A 27285-nucleotide genomic window follows, 5' to 3' on the forward strand; every position below is an offset into this window, starting at 1 on the left:
AATCTCGCGCCGGGAATGAATAATAAGATCTGCTCACGCTAGTTGTAAGCTTACGCGTATGTTTTTGCATTTGTTCTGACTTAAGAATATAGCAAGAAAACTCTCTACTCTGGTATCGAGTTAGTTTGTGAGTTTCTCAGACAATGGTTCATCATAACCAAAACCTGTTTCAGTGACGGTTTCTTACTGCTTCTGCTTGTTTGGTGAGTTTGCAAAAGTTTTTGAAAGGAAAGTCTGACGCGTTCAATTAGCTCATTTGCATAGTGCAGCTCGTGCACTTTCAAGTCCGAGTCGGAGTTTTCAATTGTCAACAAATCTTGACAAAGATTTCTTTCGTTATCTTTTGTGCTGAGATACTGTAACAAATTTCACGAACGCAAAAAAGGCTACTAACATGTGTGTTTCTTAAACATAGGCATAGTGAAGTTTTACACTGCGAAAATGATAGTAGACAAGGAGTTTTGATAACTCGATCAACAAAATCGAAATCGTTTTTCGAAGTTGATTAAAGAAAGCTTCATCGTAACTTTGCTGATTATTTCTGCTTTATTCACATATTTTCAGCTTAGCTTTTAATATGTTCTCAAACATTTATCAATCTCAAACATATTTAAAAACTATAGAGTTATTGTTTGAGTTCGATGTACGCTTTCACACGAAAGTGCAGCGGAAGTACAATTTGTCATGTTTACTGACTGTACAAAACACGCATCGGCGGGCGCTCTCATTCATCGACAACAGAGAATTTACTGGATTTTTACACGAATAAAACTGAGCAGTATCTACGGACGTAAAGTTATTGGGCCTTGATGAAACATCAAACGTTGCTTACAATTCAAGCGAAACTCAAACTAGCAATTATTTTGTCCTACTTTTCGGTCGCGATAGACTGACAAATTCCTCGCAAGCGTGTGGCAAGAGGAGCTAGGAAACTATGAAGTCCTGAAGCTCTGCTATATCTAAATATATCCAGCTAGTTTTTTGCTGTGTAATGGAAAAGCTGTTAATCTCCAACATATGTGAAATTTAAAGTGGAGTAATGTACAGCTCATGTAAAAGAAGCATCCGTCGGAACACAACTTGGTCAGCGATATATATAAGCTTACAGCGGAACATACCTAAATTCGACACTGTCTTACTTCACTCATACTGGAGCAGCTTACGACGAAAATACTTAAGCAAAATTCCAACAGACGTAAACGCGCTGAGTTGTGGGCCAAAAACATGAAAAATTTCGGGAATTTCGGACGCCATTTCCCCCGCGCGACATCCGCAAAAATCCTCGCAGCATGTACGCGCGTGTGCCGCAGGCGATGGCGCAATTTGTTCTAAAAATAGAATTATTGTCCCATATCATGGGGAGAACCCCAATACTAGAGATGGCGCGCGCATACGGTCTCCGTCCCCGATTATGGCTCCTGGTCATGTTTAATAAACGAGCAGCAGTTTTTTATCGGGATTTTAGACCTGATAAAACACGTGACTGCAAGTTTCCCAATAGAGATGATAACAATGATGCTTTTGTGAACGTTGGAAATTAGCATACGAACAAAATATTAGGTAAAAATCATATCGCACACGTGTTTTGAACTTTCCTTCTACTGACCAAAGAGAACATGGCGTCTTGTGCCAGAGCTTTTTCGGAAGCCTAAAAAAGCCGAGGAATTTGTAGTCTCCTCCGCAGCCGTTTTTTGGGATGTCACGCAACGCTCCCCCCAAAGAAACGGCTGCTCACATCCGAACAACATTCCTTTCACGAAATTAGCCAATCACCGCTTCCGTTCCATTTTCAAGAACGTTTTCGCGCCAAATTCGCCCTTTGAAACTTGTCCAATCAGGGAGTGTTTTTTATCTTTGTATCCCGTCGTGGGAGATGTCACAAATAAACATACAGATTTCCGCCTTTTGTTTAGGGACGCCGAAAAATACCGGCGACGCTTGCACGAGCTTTCTATGTAGCTGAAGACTCTTCAAAGTTCACGTTAATTATTAGAAGCTTTCAACTCAAAAAATTACTGTCGAGAAGGAAGATATCTATTTTAACTTAATAAAGGAACCAGGAAATCAAGTAGCTTCGCTCGATTTGTTGACATCGAGTTCTGAATGCCGCTCTTTCCGGCCTGATTACAATCTGTAGGAAGCGTTTGGCCCTTGATTGACGCTTACAATTTGATATTTCGAGAAAATATATATTGTCTCATTTATAGCTGAACATAACGATGAGCACATGAAGCACTTGCACTTAGGACTTTCATTTACAATTTTTTTCGTCCGTCATGATCGTAACCTGCGAACACCGCCTATTTTTGGCGACGTGCGGCGTGAAACAAAAGCCAGAAATACCTCGCGTGTTCGCACCGCAGACCTTTTCGCGCGAAAGCTTACGTCATTCACACTGCTATTATGTGATTGGTCCGTTCAACAGAGCGCAAACAAACCACAAACACAAAAGGAAAAGAATGTGGTTCGGATGTGAGCAGCCGTTTCTTTGGGGGGAGCGTTGCGTGACATCCCAAAAAACGGCTGCGGAGGAGACTAAGGAATTTGTCGACAAAGAGTGAAAGATAATGGTGAAAGGTATCCTCCCTGTTCGTTGTGCGCTGAGCATTGTGTGTGGAATTGAGCGTTTTCTGGGGTTTTCTGAGGGTTACATGTTGTATTCAGGAGCGGGGTGTTCGGATGACAATTAACGTTAACCGGTCCTAACCCAGGATTGAAATTTAACTGAAGTATGAATTTTTCTTGTATTGCCGGTTTTCATCTGAGGTCATCATTTTCCAAAATAAAAAAAATTACCAATCCTTGTGAAGTTTTAGTTTCATCAGATGTAAGACCCTCTAATAACTTGACGTTTTGCAACGTTTAAGCCTGACAGGTTCTTCATTATGAATAGAGCACGTGTGAATTTCCAAGTTTATGCGTTGCGTGACATCAAATGGCAGCCCAATAAGGCTCTCGAGTAGGTCAAAAGATGAGTCATTGCTCAACGTTTTGTTAACTAAACAGTTATTGCACTAGGAGAAGTATTAATTTCAATGTGACGGAACTCTAGAGTAATAACTTTTGGATTCGATGGCAAGACTCATTGATAGATGTTTCTGTTAGTTCACGGCCGCCCCTCGGAAGCGCACCAACACGGCGTCTCCATATAACGCTCTTTAAATTTGGGTAAAACACTTTTCCGAATAACGCGCGAATGAATAATCGCAAAGACCTAAATCTTGGCGAGGTTGCTTCTTGACTTAATTTTTGAATGGTTGCGATTTATTACTCCCTTGGTAGAGACTGCCGGCTTATGAAACTGTTACAAAGCTTAAGATAAGGTTTTAAAGTAAAATGTCTCAATAAAGAATATAAAGGTAGATACTAATACAACGTAGTTTGATATTTTATAGTATTTTAATCCACTGAACGTTTCATGGAACCCACTCATCTCCTCTCGCACTTCACCTCGACTTTGCACCTCCAAGCCAACCGTCTACGATAACGTAAATCGTGTGGTTGAGGAAAAAGAGTCCCATATTGAGCCAATAAGGAGACGCGACCTTGAAAGCCCTTTCTCAGTGGGAAAACACCTCGAACGGTTGCCACAAATAGGGGACGACAAAACTGCTAGAAAATATTTCGAGAAAATTGACAAGAACATGGCAGTTCCGAGCGAGCCGTTTTCGTTAACTCCTCACACGAAAGAACTTTTATTTGAAAATGACAACTGCTGACCAACCCATTTTCTCTGTTTTGTCGCTTGAGTTCCCCGTAACTCAATTTTGTTTTTCCGTGAGTTGATTATGTTTTGCCGGGAGCAAATTTATCTTGAAGTGAACGGATTTTTTCTCCCTGTCAGATCTCTTTGTGTTGCCGTGAGTTTGTTTCTTTAAACGTTTGTTTTGCCTTGACAGCTGTCAAGTTGTGGGCCAAGAAAAAAGATCGCGTGATGATCACGCTTGGCTCAGCTGAGATACGAATCGTTTGATAGACCATGCTACATTCACCGTATTTACGCCGTAACCTGAGCTGACTTTTGTCAGGTAAGTGATTTGCATTTCACATCATATTTATATTCCACTACTGCGTTGAATCACGTACTAATACCAACTGTAATCCCACAATGAAGCGACCGTGAACACAAAAGAAATTTGTTTACAGAAACGTGTTCACGAACGAGTACTAATCATCCGAGTATTTTCCTCGGACGGGCACTTAGGGCTGATATTAAGAAGCTTAAGAAATCCACGACGGCAACGGCAACGGCAACGTCGCTAAACAAAAGGTTTGATGAGCAAAACAATGGCTTTGCACGTACGTTATAATTCTTAGTACTTTTCTTTACCTTCCTCTGCAAAACAGCGACGTGAAATGACCAAATTCTGCGTTGTCTGGAGAACGCAAACCACAACGGCTAATTTTTATAATTTATATTTCGAATTTTGTACTGTGTTCCATATTCAGTTTCGAAGTGGTTTGGACAAAGAGAAACAAACTAAACGACCTAAGAGTATCGAGGGATTTGCAGGTTGTCCCCGGCGTCGCCGTCGTAGCTTCTTAAACTCCCGTTTGTTTTGCCTTGACAGCTGTCAAGTTGTGGGCCACGAGAAAAGATCGCGTGACGATCACGCTTGGCTCAGCTGAGATACGAATCGTTTGATAGACCTTGCCACATTTACTGTATTTACGCCATAACTTGAGTTGATTTTTGCCAGGTAAGTGATTTGCATTTCACATCATATTTAAGGTCCGCTACTGCGTTTTATCACATACTAATAACAGCTGTAATCCCCGAATGAAGCGTCCGTAAACAGAAAAGAAATTTTTAACAATCTATATTACATCATGTCTTAAGCTGGATAACCACAGACTATAAGTGACTAAACCCAACCGATTACTTAACATCCTTGATGGCATTCTCGGTAAGCATGAGGATCCCGACGATTTCATCAATCGATGAAATAGTACCAAGCTTACCAATATCTCATGCCTCTATTCAAACAATAGGGTGTTTCTGTCGGGGAACTATCGGCTGATAGTCGTCAACCGGAAATTTGATGTTTTTAAAACAAATATGCTAGTTTTAAGAACATCAAATTTCCAAGGGCAGCTATCAGGCCGATAGTTCCGAGACATAAACACTCTATTGTCTTTAATGTTCACCACTGAATTTTCTTCCGCGCGTCAGTTCAAAAATCATGTTGAATTATTTTCAACTTTTTTTCTTGATGAAAGGCGTGAAAGGCAAATGTAAAATTTGAAAAAGAAAACAGACGAAAACCCAGTAAATACAATTTTAATTGTTTATTTTCTATAAGCCCGCTTGTTTACAGGAACATGTTCACGGACGAGTACTAATCATCCGGGTATTTTCCTCGGACGGGCACTATCGGCTGATAGTGTCTCTCCGCGGGTGAAGACTATCGTCTCACGTGATCAATTTAAATCGATAAGAATCGGAGAAAATTTAGCAGTGAACTATAAGGACTGATATGCTCTGTTGAATTTAACCAATGAATTGTAATCTTCTCTTGTAAATGAGCTGTTCAATACCTTTGATTGTAATATTTCGAGTCAATATTTTTTCGCTCGACGCAATTTAAACTAAAGTCTGCATTGAAGTATAACGTATTTTATCCTTTCGTGTTTGAGCTAACTTGTCAATGGAGTATTGGTTTACCTCAGAGCCTAAAATACGCCCTGCCACTGTGCCATAACAGATACTCATGCACCCGTACGTATCAGTTAAAACAGTCACTACTGCTCATTAAACTTCATTAGTATTGCCTGGAGATATTGCATTCAGTCCTAAAGATTTACCATTAGTTGAAGCCCTCACCAGGGCCAAATGGGACACTCTAAGAACCTATTATAAGAACTCCATTCTGAAACTAATTTATAAAATGTACTACAATGATTAACCACCCTGTATGACTGCACATATTGCAAAATCACAATCCTCCTATAATTTAAGAAACAGCCTTAAGCTGGAAATCCCTCATTTTAAATCAAATATCAAGAAATCCTCCGTATCTTACAGAGGTACAATTCTGTGGAATTTTTTACGGATTGGATGCCGAATGGCGAACAGTGTAAACAGCTTCTCTAAGATGATCAATAATCTTACTTTGGTCAGGGACATTAGCTTTCCGAATATATACTGCAGAAGATGAATTGAGTGCCTATTGGTATACGTTTATTAGGCCATCCCCTTTTTTTTTCGTTTATTATCGAATACGTTTTCTGATTTTGGGTCGGTCGGTCGGAAAAGGAAAAAATAAATAAATAAAAAAAATTGGAAAAGGAGTCTGGAGCTAGGAGGTCCGGTACCTCAGCATGATATCCGTGGAGCCTGGAAACAACAAGGTGTGGTTACAAAGTCAACATCGCGGCAATGGAGGAAGGAAAAAGTCGACGTCGTTGTTAAAATCAAACGAGAACAGGGAAAAACTAAAAGTCTGTAAGGCAAAAAAATTGCTTATGTTTCAGATTAAAGTGACAATTGTTTGAAATCATGTGTCATTGCCTTCATTGCCTTCTGTGTAACTTTTTTTTTTGAAAATACGAAAATCTGGGCCGGTCGGACGACGCTAAACAGAGAAAAAAAAGGGATGGCCTTAGTCTCATAATGTCAATAATTACGTAAATTATTAATAGCTGCAAATTTTGATTTAAACTAGATTAGATCTTTCATTGTAAATTTTTTAATTCTTATTTTGTAATTATTCTTTATTGTTTATTTACACACGACCCCACAAGCTGCAAGCTTAATTACTTATCGTGTTTAAATAAAGGTTACTTACTTACTTACTTAGTCCACTAAGAAGTAAAAGCGTGTTTTCTAATTGATTTTATCGACGGTCCTTCAGACGTAGTCAATCGATAAAAATCGATATCGGAAATCATTCGATTCAATCGCTATCAATTGCCGCTTGCTATCGATTGGCAAAAATCGATAACAGTCGATACTTCCTGTCTTGAGAAATATCGATTGTTGTCGAAAATTGTTATTGAAATCTATTCTTACGTTTGTTTCCGACAAAAATCGACAATAGCCGACAATAAAAATCGACAATAACCACCCAGACTATTCAAAGATGGCTTTATTATTGCGTAAAATAGTACCTGGAACAACACGAGACAGGTGTTCATCTTCAGCATTTTTACTGACATGACATGACATGACGATTTTAAACTAAGGATTCAAAGTCCAGGTGGAGTGATCTCTTCTCCAGGTATTCTGGGGTCTTAAGCAGAATCTTGGCATGTCCGTTCATTGTTGCGCTATCGACTGCATCCTGAAAACTACTTCTTCTTTTACATGTATTGTTCCTGGTAAATATTTATGGCGGCAAAGTGATTACTGCCATGCCACTAGATTTTATTATATAGACACGAATGCATACTGGAAAATGCACCACTCGTAAAATTCATACGAAACCATATCCGAGACTCGAGTGGCGTATTTTCCATATCCTCACTAGTGAAGACATCGAAGATTTCACTGATATCAAGTTTGTTTCTCAACTTGTACTTAAATTCGTTCGTGTATCATCGAAACATCCTCGGGTCTTCCTCGAAATTCTACGGCAATCTTCGGCAATCTTCGAAAAATTTCCGAAATGTTCGGCAACGTTCGTGTGGCCTTCGGACAAGTTTTGGAGAATCTTCGGAAACCTTTGGAAAGAGGTCAGAAATCTTCGCAAAATCGTCAAAAACGCCGTTATCGGTATGTCTATATAATAGAAAGAACATTGTAAGTTAGCCCAAAGATATGAATTTTATGTTCTCGTAGCAAGAACAATATTTCACAGGTGAGCGCTGCGAACGAGTGAGATATTGTTCTTGCGACTCGAACATAAAATTCATATCTTCTCGCCACCGTGTAATTCCTTCTGGCCTACTCCGAGAGCTATCCTCGCGTTTGCTTCCTAATGTAAATTACTGAAATAATTCCTGAAGTCAGTAGAACACTGACTCTGACTCTGCCGACGCTACAATGAGACTGGACCGTTTTGCACTGCTACTCTGGCCTGGGCTTCTTCCAAAGAAAGATTTAAAGCCCAAAATGTTTCTGTTAGTTGTTTCTGTTCTCGTTATTTTGTTGATGATTGTAAAAGATACGCAGGTTATGATAAAATGACTCATTAAAACCATTACACACAAATTTTGTCAAACATTCTATCAGTGTAACTTGTAAAAGGACAAAAATAATTTACGATAACACTCGATACCAATCGAATCAATCCTTAATCGTTACTATCGGCAATCGATAACAATCGAACTCACAACTTTTTTTCTTCATCGATTTTCATTGATTGTTACGGCAATCGATATCAATCTTCGATTGGTATCGATTGTTATCGATTGATATCGATTGTTATCGATTGATATCGATTACCGGTTTATCGATTGACTTCGCCTGGTTCATAACCTAACAACGAAATTGGTTTGCCTCATGCCAGAAACTGAACATTTCCATACGATTGATTGTGCGTCTGCCGTTTTATGGATGTAATCGTATCTATAACAAAATTCTCGATCGTGATTGGTTCTCCGCGCGCCTATTTGCCACGCAGTCGGCGCGCGATCACGTGGGTGTCCAATTACAGGTATCCAATTTGAACTTTTTGTAATTGGACTCCTGTAATTGGATACCCTCGTGATTCGCCCGTCAATTGCGCGCGCTTTAATGGCTTTCTTTGCAATGTTTCCTACAGTTTTCAAAACTTATGAAACGCGTTACATACGTTTTCGCTCAAAAGAAGTTTTCAAAAGACATTTTTAATTCCAAAATTTGTTATAGATACGATTAATTAGTAATTAGACCACCTGTCGTACAATTCAGGGAGTAATCGTGCTTGTAGTTTCAAATCGGCCTTCCGCTTCGCGCTCGTCCGATTTTGAAATTACTCGCGCGATTACTACCTGAATTGTATTCCACTCGGTCCAGTCACTGTTACTAATTAACTTAGGTTATGATGTAAGAAATAGATGCTATCGTGGTTAGATTATAAATGGTTATTATTTTTCATTACAATAGTGGTCCAACGGAGGGATCGTTTAGCGCAATACTTTCAAAACACAATAGCCTAACATGGTAATAGGCCCTTTGCAACTAAGCCATCACGTGACCTATTTTTCATAAAATTATGGGCTATAACTTAACGAATGCCAGAAATGGAAAAAGCATGTCGAAAATATCAGAATGGCTAAGTTTGAGGCCCCCATCATTAAAGAATGAGATTTTATGACAGTCTGAATTTTTAAAAGAATAAGAAGATCTGTATGGAAAAAGTTGTTGGAGAGCAAGACCTTGCTCTCCAGCAACAACTTCCATACAAATCCTCTAAATTTTCCGAAAATTCAAACGGTCGTATAAACTTACTCTTTAATGTCAGGGGCCTCAAACTTGGCCATTTTGATATTTTCGATGCGCTCTTTCCATTTCTAGCATTCTTCAAGTTATAGCCCATAATATAAAAATTTTCTAGGAAAAATTTGGTCCCGTGACCCCAGCTGCAAAGGGCCTATTGGTCATGATTCACTGAAAAACTGTTCTTCAATAGGCCACGTTCGATATATCAATATTCTAACATGGCTCCGAGGCTTTCAGGAAAAACTTCTATATTTGGTGTTGTTTTCTTTGCATCCAAGTCTCTTTTGGGAATTGAGAGACAAAAGAAACTGAAAAAATTTACAATTTTGACCCGAAAGCCTCGAAGCCCTGTTAGAATATTGATATGTGAAACCAGACGTAGTTAATCGATAAAAATCGATATCGGAAATCAATCGATTGACAGAAATCGTTAGCAATCGATTATTCCTGTCTTCAGGAATATCGATTGTTGTCGATTTTTGTTATTAAGATCTATTCTCACGTTAGTTTCCGTCATCATTTCACCGGAAGATTCAAGCAAAAACAACCTGAGGCAACAACAACAACAACAACAACAACCATTTATTTGTACTCGCAATTTATAAAATAATTACAATAAACATTAAATTAGTATAGAGTACTGCCTGCCCAAAATAACCATAAGGGCTAAAAAGAATGGGCAGACATATACGCGCTCGTGAAGATCTAAACTGACCTATTTCGCGGGAAAAGAAGACCGATCTCTAAAAATACCGTAACATAAAGCTTAGTATGGGAGTTACACAAGCTTAGTGATCTTTTGTAATCGAACGATTTTAGGGAGAAATCAACCAGTAAAGAACTGGGCGTTGAATCTACAAGTGTAGTAACAATCTTAGTCCAAGATTCAGCCAATCGAATCATGTTTGTTTCGGATCACGTTTTCCCCGTGTCAAGGCCGCTCTGGTAGAGAGCGAAAGGTGGTTTTGGGGACAAGAATGTGTTAATCACGGTCTGATTCAATGTGAGTTTCAGTTAGAAATTTCCGGAGATTCGCCTCATTAAAATGACCCAAAGCCGGTTCTTAAAAGGATCGTCATCGTTTTTGCAACAGAGAATGGATTTAAAATGTCTAAAGAAAAGAAAATCGAAGCAAAACATTGTTTCGTATTGTAAGAACATATCCGCAAGAGAAAAGAACCGAGCCGCACCCATGTAGAAACAAACAGCACAAAGCACCGATAAAACTATTGAAATCTCTCTTTCTCTTTAAGCTCAGGTTTCATGAGCCAGGCCAATTTTCATACCTCAAGTAAAAACCTACACCGATCAAACTATTAAAATTCTTATTCTCTCTAAGGTTATGAGATTTTCATGAGCCAAGTAAAATATTGTAAGAACTATTTATACCTCTTGACGATTTGAACCAATAAATGATCTGCACGTAGAGAGTCAAAGACGAGTACAAAAGGATTTGCGTTTGTAACTTTGCTTGTCTTTCTTTCTTTCTTTCTCACCTACTTCTCTCAGGTTCCGCAGAAGGCCATTGTAATTGAGAAATGGAAGATACTCTCGTTCGTAATCCGAGAGACCAGGCAAGTTTTCTCTCGCAGCTGACTGCTTCCTGGATAAACGATGTTCTGAAACTCGGAAGCAAACAACCATTAGAAGAGAAACACTTGTTTCCAGTGGAAACGTCCAATCAAGCAGAAAGGTTGGTGGCTGACTTGGAGAGGGAATGGCTGGCAGAGGAAAGAGCGTCTGAACAGAACCGAACAAAGCCTCGCCTGTGGAGGGCCATGATGAGAGTTATTCCCTGCAGAGACTATGTCATTGTAGCGTTCCTCAGGCTATTTCATTCTATAGCATTTAGTATTTTTCCTTTGATTGTGTGGTTCTTCTTGAAAAGCATTTCCACTTCTACAGAAATCAATTACACAGCAACGCTGCCGTTTGTTATTGGTATTTCTCTCGTTACCTTCATAAGGACTTCATGCTCAAATCATGGGGTCTTCAAGATGGATATGATATCGACCAAACTGAAAGTAGCCATTACTGGACTAGTGTATAAAAAGGCAAGTAATTTTGATCAGAAATCTGGCTCTAATAAGGCGTAACTCGAAAGGAAAAGCTATCATTTGTACTTGATATATGCACATGACATGGTAATTTCTCTCTCCCCTGCCTCCCTTTGTCGTTGGGAAAAATACCCTGGTTGCGGCTTGTCACGAAACCACCTGTGACACAAACACAAACGTTTCCACCGAGGTAGAGTATACGAATAATTTTTGTCGATCTCAACTGAAGCGAAAGAAAAGCGATCGCTGGTCATCGCTTTATTGAACTACACAGGGACAAATACACCTTTGAAATTTTCCAGTCCGTATTCTAAGCTTCACACAGGTCAAACGAAATATATTTATACATATCCAGCGTATTGAGGTATCACTTTGATTTCAATTCCAGCCGGTCGATTTACTAAGAGGTAAACCTGTTTCGCTGTTTCATGTTACCTGAACTAACCTCTCGGCACATTGTTCGCCATATAGAACTATGTTTTATTTACCATTTTGCAAAATATAATTCTTGACTATGCCAAGGAACCGTGTTTTATACATCTGTCTAAATGTAAACTTTCATAAACCTAATGCACATGAAATATGTAAGTGCGCTTATGTCGACAAATGCACTGCTGTAAATCGAGTCAGGACACTCGGCTAATCTGCCGTATGACAAATACTTTTTGTGGTATATTTTGTACTCTCGCCGACAAGAGTCTGGGTACGTTAGTAGCCTCGTTTACGTGCTGTTGCGTCAGATCTACGCGCTCTTGGATCAGGTCCGCCATGTGCTCGATGTAGCGTTGTACTTGTGTTTATTACAGCTTCAGTACTTAACACCTTTTAACATCCAAGACACCGCACAAACAATAAATAAATTACCTCCGAAATCAAAGATATCAAGAGACATGTGCAAACCGTCGAAAAGTCTGTGTCAGATTTGTGCTCCATTCGGCTGCCGAGTTTCTTTGTGAACGAAAGTCTTCTAGATTTTGAAGACGGCTGAAATAATGTAGCATTATTCCTCGGCAAAATGCGACTTCGAATCCCGGTAAAGAGGGTAGCGTTTGGCGACTGCTTGAGGATTTGAAACCCACTGAGTTTGTCACAGCAAAAATCAAAACACTCTGCCACCCCTCCCGCCCAACAGATTTTTTTATCACCCATATTCTGGGTGGTCACGTGACCAGTGCGACCAGGGCCTTTCCCCCAAAGACAAGGGAGGCAGAGGACAGAGGACAGAGAGTCTGGGAGCGGGCTTGGTCACCAAACAAAAGGTTTGATGAGCGAAACAATAGCTGCGCACGTGCGTTATAAATCTTTACACATTTCTTTGCCGTCCTCTGCAAAACAAGAACGCGAAATGACCGAGTTTTGCGTAGTCTGAGGAACGCGAACGACGACAGCTAATTTGTCGTCGTTGCTTAAGTTCCCTGTTAAATCATCTCGACGGTATCAACAGCTTACTGAGGTATTTACTTGGTTTTGCATTCCCACGTCAGGAAATTGGCTTAAAAAACAGGCGCCACTTTGTCGTCCTGTCAGAATCGAAGGAAAACTGAAACCAATCGCGACCCGCTCGCAAACGTTTTCCCGCGCTTTGCGTCGGACACATGTATTTGCTTTGGGTTTTGACTTTTTCACTGGCTTTTCTGTGTCATTTGTGATCAGTCGGTGTGATTACTTTGGTTTCAGTCTGATGAGACTCAATCGAAAACGGCTGCAACCTCTGATTATAAAATAAGACATATTGTATTTTCCTTCTTTTCCAGATTCGTAGCCTAAATAGAAGTACTTTAGAAGATACCATTTCAGAAAACACTATCAATCTTGTTTCCAACGATGCTCAAGCCATTGAGAAAATGGGTTTTGGTATTTTTGAGCTTTCATTTGTTCCACTGGACATTGTTGCCTCCATGGTTCTTGTGTGGTACTTAGTCGCATGGCAAGCCTTAATAGGAGCTTCTTTCTTTCTTCTTGTTGTTGCGTATGGATCATTTGCAGCTCACAAGGCCGGAAAGATACGCCAACAGTCCGCTGCTGTGACCGACAAACGATTGAAGATTATGAAAGAGATCATTACAGGAATCCGCGTGGTTAAGATGTACGCCTGGGAATGGAACTTTAGAGACCTTGTTGCCCAAATAAGGAGGTTAGTGTCTAAATTGGTGCCTTTCCAATCAGTTAGGCTAAACGCCCGCCACTTGAGCGAATACTCAACGTTGCTCATCCGAGTTTACTATCGCTCATTAAAAACGACAGCAACTGACATTGATATTCAAAAACCAACGATGTTGGCGTTTTTGAGCCTAAAGTCGAACATAATTATCAGCAATTAAAAAGCTACCCAGCCATGTTCTATTGGAATTCCGCGAGTTGTATTGGTTCTCTCATCGTTTTCCATGTAATAAATAGATTCCATGTTGTCGTGCGTCACAGATGACGTCAAAATGCGGTAAGATTAAAAAAGTGACGCAAGAGCCGTTAGGCCAGTGTGTCAGTGATGTTCTTGCCATTTTGACGTCTTCCGTAATCTAGTACTGAACAGACCCACGGCTACATGGAATGTCTCTAGACGTCATCTATGCGTCTGTCCCGCAATAGATCATAAGTAAGGACCAATCAAAATGCGAGAAAAAATTGGACATATCACGGGCTGGCTCAAAAAAACTACTTTGTGAGTATGGTTACTTAAAACTACAGAGACCAGAGACTGAAATATCTTCCCTGTTTTTAACGTTTTGAGACCAGTGAAAGTTTTGATGTCGTATTATTGACACAATGTGTTTCAATTTTCATTTTGACAGAAAGGAAATCTCACTGATTCGTATCCGAGGGTTTCTTGTCTCCAGTATCTACGCCCTGTTCTTCTCTAGCTCAGCCATGGCAGGATTCATTTCAGTCACGACTCTGCTTTTCAAAGATGCTTCGCTGACGTCGTTTCAAGTCTTTACATTGCTCACTCTCTTAACTAACATAAAGATGGTAGTCACGATCTTTATAGCAGATGCATTACGCTACATTGCCGATGCAAGAACTGCATGCAGTAGGATGCAAAACGTAATAGAAAAGAAATCCATGCCAACGCGCAAACTGGATTACCAAGACAATCCCTCTACTTTAGAGGTTTACTTCAAAGGTAGAAAGTATAAACCCCAATTTATTAGAATTGAGAGCCTTCGAAATGGAAAACCGGCTTTGCTTAGTGCTCAGAAACTGGAACAAACATGTCAGGACATCAATCCACAGGTATCTCTTGAGAATGTTACATGTGTTTGGAGCCATACGTCAGAGCTTCCTACTTTAGATAATGTGTCATTGAGTGCCACTAATGGGCAACTTGTGGGCATAACAGGGCCAGTTGGAAGCGGCAAAACGTCATTGTTGATGACCATCTTAGGTGAAATCCCAATCTCCTCTGGCAAAATTTCTTGTATTGGAAAAATAGCTTTTGTCTCCCAAACGCCATGGGTCTATTCTGGTACTGTGCGAGACAACATCGTTTTTGGCAAAGAGTTCCATGAGCAAAAGTACAATAAGGTTATCGATGTTTGTGACTTGGAGAAAGATTTAGCAAGCTTTACGAAACGTGATCTAACTGAGATTGGACAACGTGGAGCGATCCTAAGTGGTGGTCAGCGTGCACGAGTTAGTTTGGCACGTGCAATCTACTCAGATGCGGACATCTACTTATTGGATGATCCATTCAGTGCAGTGGATGCCAAGGTCGGTAAACATTTGTTTGATAGATGCATCAAAGAGTTCTTAGACGGGCGAATGCGTATTCTGGTCACTCATCAGTTGCAGTTTTTGAAAGAAACAGACAGCATTGTTATTCTGCGGAATGGCTCCGTTGTCTGCGAAGGAACGTACAGTCGAATGAAAAAGGACAAGCAAGTTGCTTCTTACTTTGTATCTCAAGGAAAGAAAGATTTCAATGGCGAGCAAAACAATGACGAGAGGTTTTCGGTATTCAGTGAAGATACCTTGAAATCGATGAATTCCGCTAGAGAACACCATGACAGGGTAGATCTGGAAGATGAAGCGGAGGACAGAATGGTTGGAACCGTTAAGTGGTGGTTGTACTGGAAATACTTAAGAGCTGCTCTCCCAACGGTTTTGATAGTCAGTCTTACTGTGTTCTTCGCAATTGTTCAGGGTAAGCAGTAATTTTTAGTCCATGTCATTCCCTGCATTTAGAGGATATAAAAAGTGCAATGTACTATTTGTACAAAGTCTAGTACCACAGTGTGGGTGCCCTCCTCTACCGACAGATGTAAACTGTTCATGGATAAGTGTAATTTTATGGCTATTGCAGTAACTCTTCTCCAACTTAAAGCCTTCAAAATTAAAACGTCATTCGTTTGCGGTGGTTTGTAAATCTTTTTAAAGTCTTGCTGTAATAAACAAGGAAAAAATGAGTCTCTCATTCTTCCTTCCCTGAACTGAGAATATTCCTCAATGTTATTTCGAGAACCCAAGTTGGTTGGATACGAGGTGATAATTAACAAACTAGGCACATAGCGCCAAGTTAGTTACAATCACCTCGTATCTAACAAGGGTGAATGAAATAATAATTCATTGTTTGATTAAATTATTCAATTAACCGGTCGATGTAGATATTTCAGTCTGATCTAAACAAAGTAATGGTATGAAAATACAGGAAAGTTCACTTTTTTAATTCATTGAAACATTTTAGGAAAGCTAGTGAGACAGCATTATTTTTCTTTCGAAATATTCTTTTCATATCGGTCAAACACAAGTATAATGTCTTGTAAGAGGAAATGGGAAGTGGCTACTTAATAGAGGTTGGCCGCTTAATAAAGGTAGATAGATAGATAAATCGTTTATTAAACTCACAACTTGCAGCTATAAGCTGAATTACTTTTGTTCATCAGGAATTGCCATGACGATCAATTAGTAGAAACGTCAATTTATTAAAACTACACACCTGCTTTAGGCAACATGGAATCACATGAAGACAATCACGTGATCTTTCGTCACTTAATCTTTCTATTTCAGACTCTTACTATCTGTCATTGCCTTTTCCAAAACAAAGCCAAACTACATGTGTTAAATTTTGGTTGGCCGGTTAATAGGGGTAAAGGGCAATAGAAAACCCTCATTGGGAGGACCAGTGGTGGGCTGCAGCCGCTTAAAGGTAAAGATGGCCCGTTAATAGGGGTGTTATTGACAGTATCTTACTGACAATGATTTTTTGACTTTGATTAGTGACCGCTCAATAGAGGTTCGATTGTAATAAAGTAATATTATCCCCCACCTTTCGTCATAACACAAAGAGTCATTAATAGACCCCTCGTTTTTTCCCCTGCCTACATTGTTTACAATGCTAACACGATGCTTGAATTCAAGCGACGATTGAACGTTTCTTCCACACCAAAACAACGCAAAACAATCGAATGCGGAGAAAAAAATCAACATAAACTTAAGGTTACCGCCGAATGATTAGCAGAACATGACTTAAACCTTGCTCACTTGCATGCATTTTCTTTTCGTTTTGTTTGCAACAAGCCGTTCAAAACATACCGATAGAATATACTTACACAGCACTGTTGCGGGATTGGGATCTTCCTAGATCTTTCAGTTCCTGACCGCCATTTTGGATGCCATGCTCATTATCTCGTGCCTCCATTGCTTTTCTCAGGTGCATATTTTCAGTAATAACTTTTTCAAGCAGCACAACGTAACATATTGGTCGTCCATTTTGCCGAGGTAAAAGATCAGGAGTCAGGTCACGAAGCAAAAAGTTAAACCCTCACACAACGACACAGTCAAATGCAACGGTTAACAGATCGAAAAGGACGCACAACTCATGTAAATATCACGTTAAAATCGCTTTAATCACGCCGACAGAAACCACCGACAACTGAAAGTGTACCACCGAAAGTTCCCGCCATAAAAGAAGTTTCTTATTGACCTTTTTTACCAGCTAGTACGTGATTGGCTAAAGCCAGATGGCGGCTTTTGTCATGTCACGATCAACAGTCACGTTCTCATGTAGTCTTCATGTCACTTGTTTACGCTGCAAAACTGGATGTCTTCCTGTCTGCGAAGACAAACTAGACTGTTGTGTGGGCATTGCGATGAATATTTATCGAGGGCACCTTTCCGGAAACATCGCAAGGCTTATTACGATGTGCATACCGAAAACGTTGGATAACTAAAGATGATGCTGAGTCTTTGGAACATGGGGCAAAGAGGCAAAAGGGAAAATATTGGTTCAATTATTGAGAAATAGAAATATTTATCACTTATCCTAGCCCTGGATTTACCCAGTTTTTTTTTTTTTTGGTCCCCATCGTGAAAAACACGTAGAAACGGATTGGTCGCGACCAGCTGCGAGACAATCCTCGTTTAAAAGGAATGTACCACTTGCGCTAGTTTCAAGAAAGCTTTACTTGTTTTGCGAAAAGTATAGCTTAACACAACTATTACATAAAACGTAAATAGGCGGAAAAGTGACTAGGCACATTTATGCTAGCTTTACAACAACTTTACATATAGTCTCGTAAGAGTAACTTTACGCAGACTTTACATGGCGCGTAACGGAACGTAAATCTGGTTTTCAACTTTAAGCTGCCTTAACGCGAGCTTTACGTCCGATGGCGTAAATTTGCCTTTCCGCGCATTAACAAGCAATGTAAAACTGGCGTAAAGATTAACGCAACTTTAATTTTCCGTAAATCTCTTTTTTCATGCTGTGACAGATCTCAAAATACACTGGAAAACTTGAACACACCACTTTTAGCGGCATCCCGGGAATACCTTTCAAAGAGTTCTCAAAAATGTAAGGTTTTCTATGTCTATTCATTGCAGCATTTATCAAGTAAATGCTTCATAGTTATGTATGGTGGAATGGCGCTTCAATAATGTGAATAAATAGGGAGAAGCTGTTAAGTTTAACTACTCTAAAAAGAAGAATTCTGAGTCACCGAACGACAGAATAGGAAATAAGTCATTGAGGAACCTAGGTTCACACCTGTCAAATGTCCTTGTAGGTTGCCAGAGTCACTAATTTCAGAGCTGAGCCATTAGCCCATAGTTGGGTGGCTGGACCATCCAAAATGCATCTGTGCGATCACGGGTTTGCCTTTCCGCTTTTGAACCAAGAAGCTCTCTTTCTGCTGTTGTAACTGGAATTGAGCGTTTTTTCTTATGGCTGGTTTGCCACGCCATCAAAAATAAAAATCGTAACCATTCAATAAATTAAGTCGAGAAGCTGAGATATGAAGAATGATTGATATATAAATAACCTGGCCAAGTTTTAAGTCTGTACGGTTTTCCATCCGCGCGTTATTCGGAAAAGTGTTTCACTCAAATTTATAGAGCTTTGTATGGCGTCGCCATGTTTGTGCCCCTCGGAGGGACACAAACATGGCGGCCGTAAAGTAACAGAAACATCTGTCATTGAGTTTGCCATTGAAACGAGACATTATTACTCTAGAGCCCCGATACATTGAAATTAATATTTTGTTTAGAGCAAGAACTGTTTAGTTAGTAAAAACTTGAGCAATAACTCATCTTTTGACTTACTCAACAGCCTTATCGAGCCGCCATTTTAATGTCACGCAACGCATTAACTTGGAAATTCCGACGTGCTCCATTACATAATGAGGAACTCTGTCGGGCTTAAACGTTGCAAAACGTCAAGTTATTAGAGGGTCTTACATCTGATGAAACTAAAACCTGACAAGGATTGGTAATTTCTTATTTTGGAAATTGATGACGTCACATGAAAACCGGCACTTTTTAAAATCCTTTTATAAATAAAGTGAATCTCATTCAGACATTTTTTTTTAGTTAAAATTAATCTTGGACACATTTAGCCCTCGCCCGAAACTTCCACAGAACCTAACAGAACATACGTCGTTTAGATGTTCTATTGTTACTGTTTATAGCATTTTTTCCGCACCTGTTTGTTTCCAAGTATTGCCCCTAAGCCCTAAATGATTTGTGTCCAAAATCAAAACTTGATGATACACATACTTTTCTTTTTATTTCAGTGTTCTTGATAGCGCCCTTCTGGTGGCTCTCTCGGATGACTGAGATGCCATTTGGACAACAGAAGAGCTACACAACGCTTTTGGTGTACGGATCCATTGTTACGGGCTCCTTACTTCTTACGATAATATCCTCGTTCGGTTTCTACCTCGCTGCTCTGAAAGCTTCAGAAAACCTCCATGACAAGATGACAAAAGCAGTTATGAAAGCACCAATTCTATTCTTTGACACTAATCCAGTTGGTCGCATCTTAAACCGCTTCTCTAAAGATGTTGGGTGCATGGACGATATCCTTCCAAGAAAATTCCTTTTTGCCATTCAGTTGTGTCTCTACTTTTTCAGTGCTACCATACTTTCAGCAGTAGCAAATGTGTGGCTTTTTATCACTTGTACTCTGTTGACTGTTCTGTTTATTTACCTGGCTAAGTATTATTTGAGGTCCGCCCGGGAGATCAGACGACTTGAGGCGATAACATGCAGTCCAGTGTATTCCCATATTGCTGATAGCTTGACAGGATTGGAGATAATTCGATCATCAGAGATGGAGGACGATTTCCTTCAAAAATTTTACAAGTAAGTGTATACTCAAACTGTTACATGCATGTTTACCTTAAACATGCGTGTTTACCTTCGCAAACTATGAAGACGTTTGTAAAGAGCAGGAGATTTATCCCTAGGTTTGTTAACATAGATGAAGAAAGTTTCGTATAGTGAACAACCTTTACATTTGACAAAAGAGTGAGGATCAGCACTGATGAAAACTCCAACCATGATTTCCTTTATCGTAATGATGAGCCTATACTGGTTTACTCATAGACAGATTCTTGACCGACTATTGTAGCGTAAAAAGTCCGTTTCGACGTGTTAAGCTTGATGAAGCTAATCTGCGTTTTTTGTTTCATTTCTTTGGAGATATCAAGACAGAAACACGTCAGCGCTCGTATTATTGAAGGCCTCTATACTTTGGCTCGCGTTTAGAGGAGACCTTCTGACTAACTTTCTAGTGACTTCCGTGTCAGCTGGATCTTTGTTAGCAACACAAAGTCCCGGTAAGTACCTAATCATTGGGCACTTTCCATTCCACCACATATTCCAGTCTGAATTCGAAGAAATTTTCAAGACGACTATAGGCTTTTCTATTTGAACAATACTTTGGATACATCTGATCCTACAGGGGACTCGTGAATAACTGCCATAAATATAAGGAAATAAGTCAAGGCAAAACAGAGCATCATCCTTCTGATTTTTGCTCTTCGATCTCTTCCAAATTAGACATCAGGCATTTTCATCGCATATAGTAATGTAAAATAAAGGAAACAAGAAAGCCTTCGCTTTTGTTTTTAGCTTTGGCAGGTATGGCTCTCACCTTTGCAGCCGAGACTTTAGAAGCCTCACAATATGGCATCCGTGTGGCTTCGGAAACAGAAAGTTACATGACATCAGTAGAGAGGGTGTTCACATACACCGAAATTGAGCCAGAGCCTGGGTACGGCACTGAAACCCTTCCACCTGAAGAGTGGCCGACAACGGGCAGCTTGACATTACGTGACTTGTCATTGACCTATTTGAAAGGCGTGCCGGCAATTTTGAACAACATAAGCGTCTGTATCGCTGATAAGGAGAAAGTTGGCGTCGCAGGTCGCACTGGTGCTGGGAAATCATCTTTAGTGACAGCTTTGTTCCGAATGCCAGAACCTGAAGGAGAGGTACTTATATAAGAAAAATCCTACTTCGGGTATAAGTTATTTAGTTAGCTCTCTCATCGTTAGCAAGAGGAACTCACTATAATCGTCAATACTGTGTAGCTTCATATTTATTACCTGGTGCTAATTGTTAACTTTTACTTTCTTTAGCTATATCAAGTCCTAATTTATTTGACATCAGGTGACATTTAGCACAACAGAACCTATCAGTAGGGAATTGCAAATAGTTTGCCTATGTCGAACGAAACAACGGTTTTCAGATGGTATGCAGACCAGATGTTTTTAGCGGTCTACTGTTGGAATGACGGTTTTAATTAACACATCAATAAGATTACAGTGAATTGGATAACAAAAAAAATACATCGATCTCCAACATTCAGCCCAGCCGGACACGTAAACCCCAAAATTCTCCAATTTGCTGGCTTTCGAAAACAAACAATGCACTGCCTATGACCGTAACCATAGAAACGGTCCTTATGGCAAAATTCTTACCAAGGAAGAACCAATCAGAACGCTCGAAATTATCTCAAGACTACCTTGCCATATGATAATAAATAAAGTTAAGTCTATTATCCATAGCTCATCCTGACTCGCATTTCTTCATTCATCACGTAGGTCATTATAGATGGTGTGAATATCAAGGATCTCAATCTTCAGGCGTCTCGCAGGTCCATGGCCGTAATAACCCAGGATCCTGTCCTCTTTAGCGGCAGTCTCAGGAAGAACCTAGACCCTTTCTCTTTGTATCAAGATCATGATTTGTGGCGTGCTTTGGAAGATGTGCAGCTGAAGACCCTGGTGCAACAATTACCTGACCAGCTGGATTACAAGTTGAGAGAGTCCGGGAACAACTTCAGTGTCGGAGAGCGTCAACTGGTCTGTTTAGCGCGGGCGCTGTTACAAAGAAGCAAGATCATCATTCTGGACGAAGCCACTGCTAATGTGGATTTCAAGACAGACAGACTGATTCAAGAAGTTATACGCGACAGATTTAAAGATTCCACTGTAGTAATCATCGCTCATCGCTTGAACACAATCATGGACTATGATAAAGTGTTGGTTATGGAGCAGGGACGAGTAGTAGAGTTTGACAAACCTGAAGTTTTGCTCGAGAATAAGAATGGATACTTGGCTCGTCTTGTTCAGGCTTCTAACTCGGCTTCCCCTCAAACCAATTTTCTTTAAACCTACTAGCACTGCATGGAATCTTCCATATAAGTCTAAAACCTGAGGCAGTCTCCCTTAAGTTATGTGTAGACATGTACCCAGTTCTTCGGTCTCCTAAGGACCTACCTGTGATAATATTTTTTGTCAAAGGGAAAAGAAAATTGTGTAAAAAATTTCGTTTTTAGGCGTTACAAAGTTTCATGCTTTTAGTAGACTCAGCTAAATTATCCAGATTTCAGCATGAGACCACCGTAGATCAAATCAAGGAGGGCCACTTTTACACAGAGTAACAGCAAGGTTAGATCGTTCTGTGGAAAAAAAAAGCCGAGCACCTCACTTAACGCGACCATTACGCTTGCTGAATAAGATATCTCCATTAGCAAGGTCTATGCTACTGCTGGAAAACGTTAAAGACCTGCTACTTTAAAACTAGACTGCAAAGCCAGAATAACTGGAAATACTAAATCTTAACTTGTGGTTCATAACATATCATGCGGCAGAGCAAAGCACATGAAAAACTGATAACAAGAAGTTGACATGAGTTTACAATTAGAGAAAGAAAACGAACAGCATAATGTGACAGCCTACATTAACACTATCAGTAACTTCCTTCAAGAAGATATCCCTCTATAAGGACAATTTGGAACGATTAAGGGAGAAACTTCTCCTACAGCAGTACTGTGCAAAATTAATGCAAAACGATAACCGATTAATATCACGATACTCGCGATGTTTCGGCGATATTTGAATGATATTTTGCTTGAAACGATATATCACGCGAAATATCGCGAAGCCATTGTTGTAACAGACGTCGCGGTATTTCCCTGAGTACTGGCAGTGTTCAGCTTAGCGATATATTGTTCTTGTTCTGCGAAATATCGCTACAGCTAAGACTGGTAAAGCTACGGCCGATAAAATGACTGCAAAGCCGTCGGCAAATATAATATTTAAATCACGCTAATGGCGTTAATACTTATTAAATTTGTATATCGCAAGTCTTTGAAATTTTGGATGTTTTCCGGCTTTTAAATGAATTTTTTGGCTTTACCTTGAATGATAATCATTATTAAACGAAGTTTCTTTAACATTTCTTTCATTCGGTCATCCTTCGTTGAGACGAGATTAGCTATTCGATACTCAAACGAAGTGATATGCATATTGTGTTTAAATGTAGATTCCTGATTAAATTAGATTACTAATGAAATGCTTATCGCTGAATTTCTTTAAAGGTTATTGTGTCGAGTAGATGATGAAGATTTTGTGGGAGCTCCGCTTTTAAGCCTGACTAAATCGGTATTTTAGTGTTTTTCTTTGCAGCAAACAGAAATAACTCTCTTGGAATTCTCTTGTATTTTCCATGTCAAAAAGCCGTCTTTCTTCAAAACTCCTAGGTTGGTGGATAACTTGACGTCTCATGAGTTCGTCGAGTTCCTCTTCACTAGATGACGATATGTTTTGACGCTCTAATATGTTTTTCAGAAGCCGTACTCAATGTTTGCAAATGACATGCGACTAGTATTTTGCACTTGTGATTTACAAGTTGGACTCTTGAAAAAAAATACAATTCGGAGTCTTGTAAAAGTTTTATTAACTTGATTCTTACTATCTTTTACAAGTGTAGCGCTACACCTGTAATAACCAGTCGGACACTTGTAACCTGGATTTGTAACGATTTTTAGTAATCAAACTCGTTTTCGTCTGCGCTTGTAAATACAATAGTCCGACTTGTGGATTTAACACAAGTGTAAAAGTTTTATCAAATTGACCCCTGGACATGTAGCGATGTTTATTAAACTCGTTTTCGTCTGCGCTTGTAAATACAATATCTTCTTCCTTAATCAAGATATAGTGATTCTTTTCATTTCTTGTGTTTTCCGAGCGAATTGAACCCTGATTAAGGTGGCTGAACACAGTATTTGATACCTGTGTTTCATTCACCTTTTTGATCTCTCGGTCGCCAAAAATGGCAGCAAGCAAGTTAACAACACAAACTTTGCTTTTTTGATGGTTAAGCTGACGTGGGTGCCGTTGCCATGGCAACATGAATAAAAATAAAAAGGCCTTTAAAATCGGTTTTGTTTATTTGTAGAAAATCCAGTCATTAGATTTTCGTGATAATTTGCATGCAACAAACTTGTAACGATTCTCACAAGTTAACACCATTTTGCTAATTTAACAGAGAGATCTTTAATTATCCCTTGTTGAAGGTTCACTGTAATATCTAGAATTTCCTCCGTTAAAGTTCAATTATTTTCAATACTCCAGTTACTTATTTCCTAAAGTATTTTCCTGCCAAATTTCGTGAAATTCTTAAGAGTGGTTCTCGAGAAATAGGCGTATTTCCGAGAGTGCAATTTTTCATTCAATCGCAATTTTTTGACTTACTACGCATGCACTGCATTTAACTGGGTTCTTTCGGTAACAAAGAAAAAGCTGAGAATTGCTGGGTTCCTTGCATCGTTACCTTTTCTAACAAAGCTTCGTGATGAAAGACTAAAGCCATCAATACACTGCGTTCAATTATAGAGAAAAATAGCACAGATAGTGCGGGTGTTGAGTAAATAAAATGATCGCTCTATTGACGGCATGTTTGTTTTTTGCAATCCTTGTGCGCGCGCTGAATTGCATCAGCAAAAGCGCGCGCGAAAACTGTGTTCGGCCACCTTAAGGTCATTCCTCTCATTTGCATCGCGCATCCTTACTGCGCATAATTTATGGTGTCATTAGCGCGCGCTTGTCCACGCGCATATTGAAAACATGACGGATTTGCCTTGATATTGAGCCCTGTCAGTTGAAAAATGGTCCTAGCTCACCAACGAGCATGGGCACCCCAATTTTTTTTCCAGTCGTTGTAATCAACTAATCATAAGCTTTGCGTGAGAAAAGACTCATCTAATTTCTATTGCTGAAAATTAAATAAATAAGAAAAATAGCAGATACACTGTGGTCTTTTCTATTTTGCAGTCGGTAACCATGTCAAGAAATTTGGTTCAAATTTTTAATCAAGGATTTAGCTTTCTGTCTGAATCAAACTTAAACGTTTATTTGTGTCCGACACAATGTATTGACTGTAGTTTAATGCGTGTTCTTATGAGTCCGGGCTCACAAAGATGTTACAATTACTGGGAATGCGTCCTTATAATAAGCATTAAATAATGCCAAAATAGGGCATTTTCAATGCCTCACTGCTCCTTAATGAGTATGGGCACCCCCCTTTTTTATTTCAAAATTGAAGTTATCATATGACAAATATTCAGTGGACAAAGTTTGAACAAAAATCTATTGTCACTTTTATTTCAGAGGAATTACCTTAAGTAGACACACTTTTCTAATTAAAACAAAACTCAAAAACTATGCAAATTCAGCGATAAAAAGCTGACCGGTATTGCTTCAAATCATTTTATATTCTAGCCAAATACAGCTCAGTCAATGAATTTTAGGTTTACAGTTTTATTTTCGTGGGATCTACAAGCATTTTTGCATGAACACCGATTAAAATTCGAGAAAATTGCAGTTCAGCCCCTTTGAAATTTGCAGTGTAACGCAACTGAATTCGCGGTGAATTCAAACTAAAAATAGATCGGTTTGTGAAAACGCCGAGATAGGAATAAGGGTAGTTGCACCCTCCTAGTCATGGGCTCTGTTTCGTTGATCAAATAGGCGTTGCCTCTTAATTGACAGATTTATTTGATGACAAGAATCGTGATTGACATAAATTATATACACTGATTTAAAGGCGTTAGGTTATTGTGTCTCAAACCAGTTTTTCAGTAGAATCGAGGTGAGAAAGAAGTTATTTTAGTCTGTCTGTCTGTTAAACCCGCTTACCTGGAGAATCTGTTTGTTAAACCCGCCCACCTGGAGAATCTGTTAAAGACTCAGTGCTAACCCGTAAAGTGCGACTGTTGTAACTACCCGCCACAGAAGTAAGTTGAAATTCCATTTTTGTGAATTTAGCTTCGAGATAAAGATTTGCTTTTGTTTGTTCTGATTGCGAATTATAAATGTATTTCTTTTAGATCGAATAATTATTAAACCTTGGCTTGATATTATGCGGTTTGTGGTGGTCTTTTGAGCTAGCCAGTTCAATGTGCAACAGGCTCCTGACTAACGGGCCTCGAAATCTGGGCTTACGCAAAGGCTTGCGCAGTCCACGCTATATGTACTACGCGTGCGCACGAGAATCATTACCGTATTTTTCTTCGATGAAATAACTAAGACGAGTCCTTTTTCACTCTACATTTTCTCTATGATTCCAAGAGGGTCTTGCCAAAATAAAACAACGAGAACAAAACAAAAAACACAAGAATGTTTTTTCAGAATTGAATTAAGATATAAGTTGCAGCAATGTACAGGAAAACTCGAAAGATTGTTGTGCAATCTCTATCAAACAACAATTTAGGCTAGCTTATTGGAGAAGAAAGGCGGTCTTACTGGTTACGCCTTTTCAATATTTTAGTATTTAAGTAGTCATTAGTTCCAATAACAGAAATTAATTCAGGTAAGTGTTAACGTACGTGTTACGGGAGTTTCTTTGAAGAAAACCGACTTCAAAAGATCTGCGAATAAGCACCTTTTCTTAATTAAAGTGTGCTGGTATTTACCAACAGGTTTCTGGTAAAAAGAGATATTTAGCACTAACTAAAATTGTCCATCTGCAATCTCCTCTTATAGAATAAGGTCTGCTGTGGTTTTACGTCGTAGAAAATAGAACTCTAAATTAAGAACAGAACATGCCAGCAATAGCGATAAATTGTTCCAGGAAAATGGTCAGATCAAACACATTTTAGTATTTCACCTGGCCAGAACTCGAGCTAACGTACTTCCAGATTAAAATAACACCAACTACGAAACTTAATGAAACTCATTCTCTTTGAGCTAAATCAATTCAAGGACACACAAATTAAATATTTACCGAGATTTTTCCATCAGGATGATTTCCACCGAAAGATTTCTCTATAATATTAAATTTTTGTTCTTTAACACTTTA

General features: G+C 39.3%; 1 protein-coding gene across 3 annotated transcripts; it reads left to right on the plus strand.

The window, feature by feature from the left end:
• The first annotated feature begins 576 nt into the window (after nucleotides 1-576).
• LOC145500323 (ATP-binding cassette sub-family C member 4-like) lies at nucleotides 577-25606 on the plus strand. Of its 3 annotated transcripts, XM_081479830.1 has the most exons (9): nucleotides 577-4028; nucleotides 4572-4700; nucleotides 10874-11418; nucleotides 13176-13555; nucleotides 14211-15562; nucleotides 19428-19998; nucleotides 20338-20474; nucleotides 20770-21131; nucleotides 21744-25606. In XM_081479830.1, the coding sequence occupies exons 3-9, from the start codon at nucleotides 10903-10905 to the stop codon at nucleotides 22311-22313; spliced, it is 3888 nt and encodes a 1295-aa protein (XP_081335956.1). In that variant the 5' UTR covers nucleotides 577-4028; nucleotides 4572-4700; nucleotides 10874-10902; the 3' UTR covers nucleotides 22314-25606. The 3 variants fall into 3 exon arrangements, with proteins under 3 accessions (XP_081335956.1, XP_081335957.1, XP_081335958.1); XM_081479831.1 differs by having other exon boundaries at nucleotides 577-4700; XM_081479832.1 differs by lacking the exons at nucleotides 577-4028; nucleotides 4572-4700 and adding an exon at nucleotides 4709-5719.
• Nucleotides 25607-27285: the final 1679 nt, after the last annotated feature.

Source organism: Orbicella franksi, chromosome 10 (genome assembly GCF_964199315.1).
Source record: "Orbicella franksi chromosome 10, jaOrbFran1.1, whole genome shotgun sequence".
Taxonomy (NCBI): Eukaryota; Metazoa; Cnidaria; class Anthozoa; order Scleractinia; family Merulinidae; genus Orbicella; species Orbicella franksi.

What these genes read in the sequence shown, in the direction of transcription:
- LOC145500323 (XM_081479831.1), top strand. Translation starts at nt 10,903, where the DNA reads ATGGAAGATACTCTCGTTCGTAATCCGAGAGACCAGGCAAGTTTTCTC. An exon ending in CTGGACTAGTGTATAAAAAG is followed by an intron (nt 11,419 to 13,175) that starts GCAAGTAATTTT and finishes CTTCTTTTCCAG; the next exon opens with ATTCGTAGCCTAAATAGAAG. An exon ending in CTTGTTGCCCAAATAAGGAG is followed by an intron (nt 13,556 to 14,210) that starts GTTAGTGTCTAA and finishes TCATTTTGACAG; the next exon opens with AAAGGAAATCTCACTGATTC.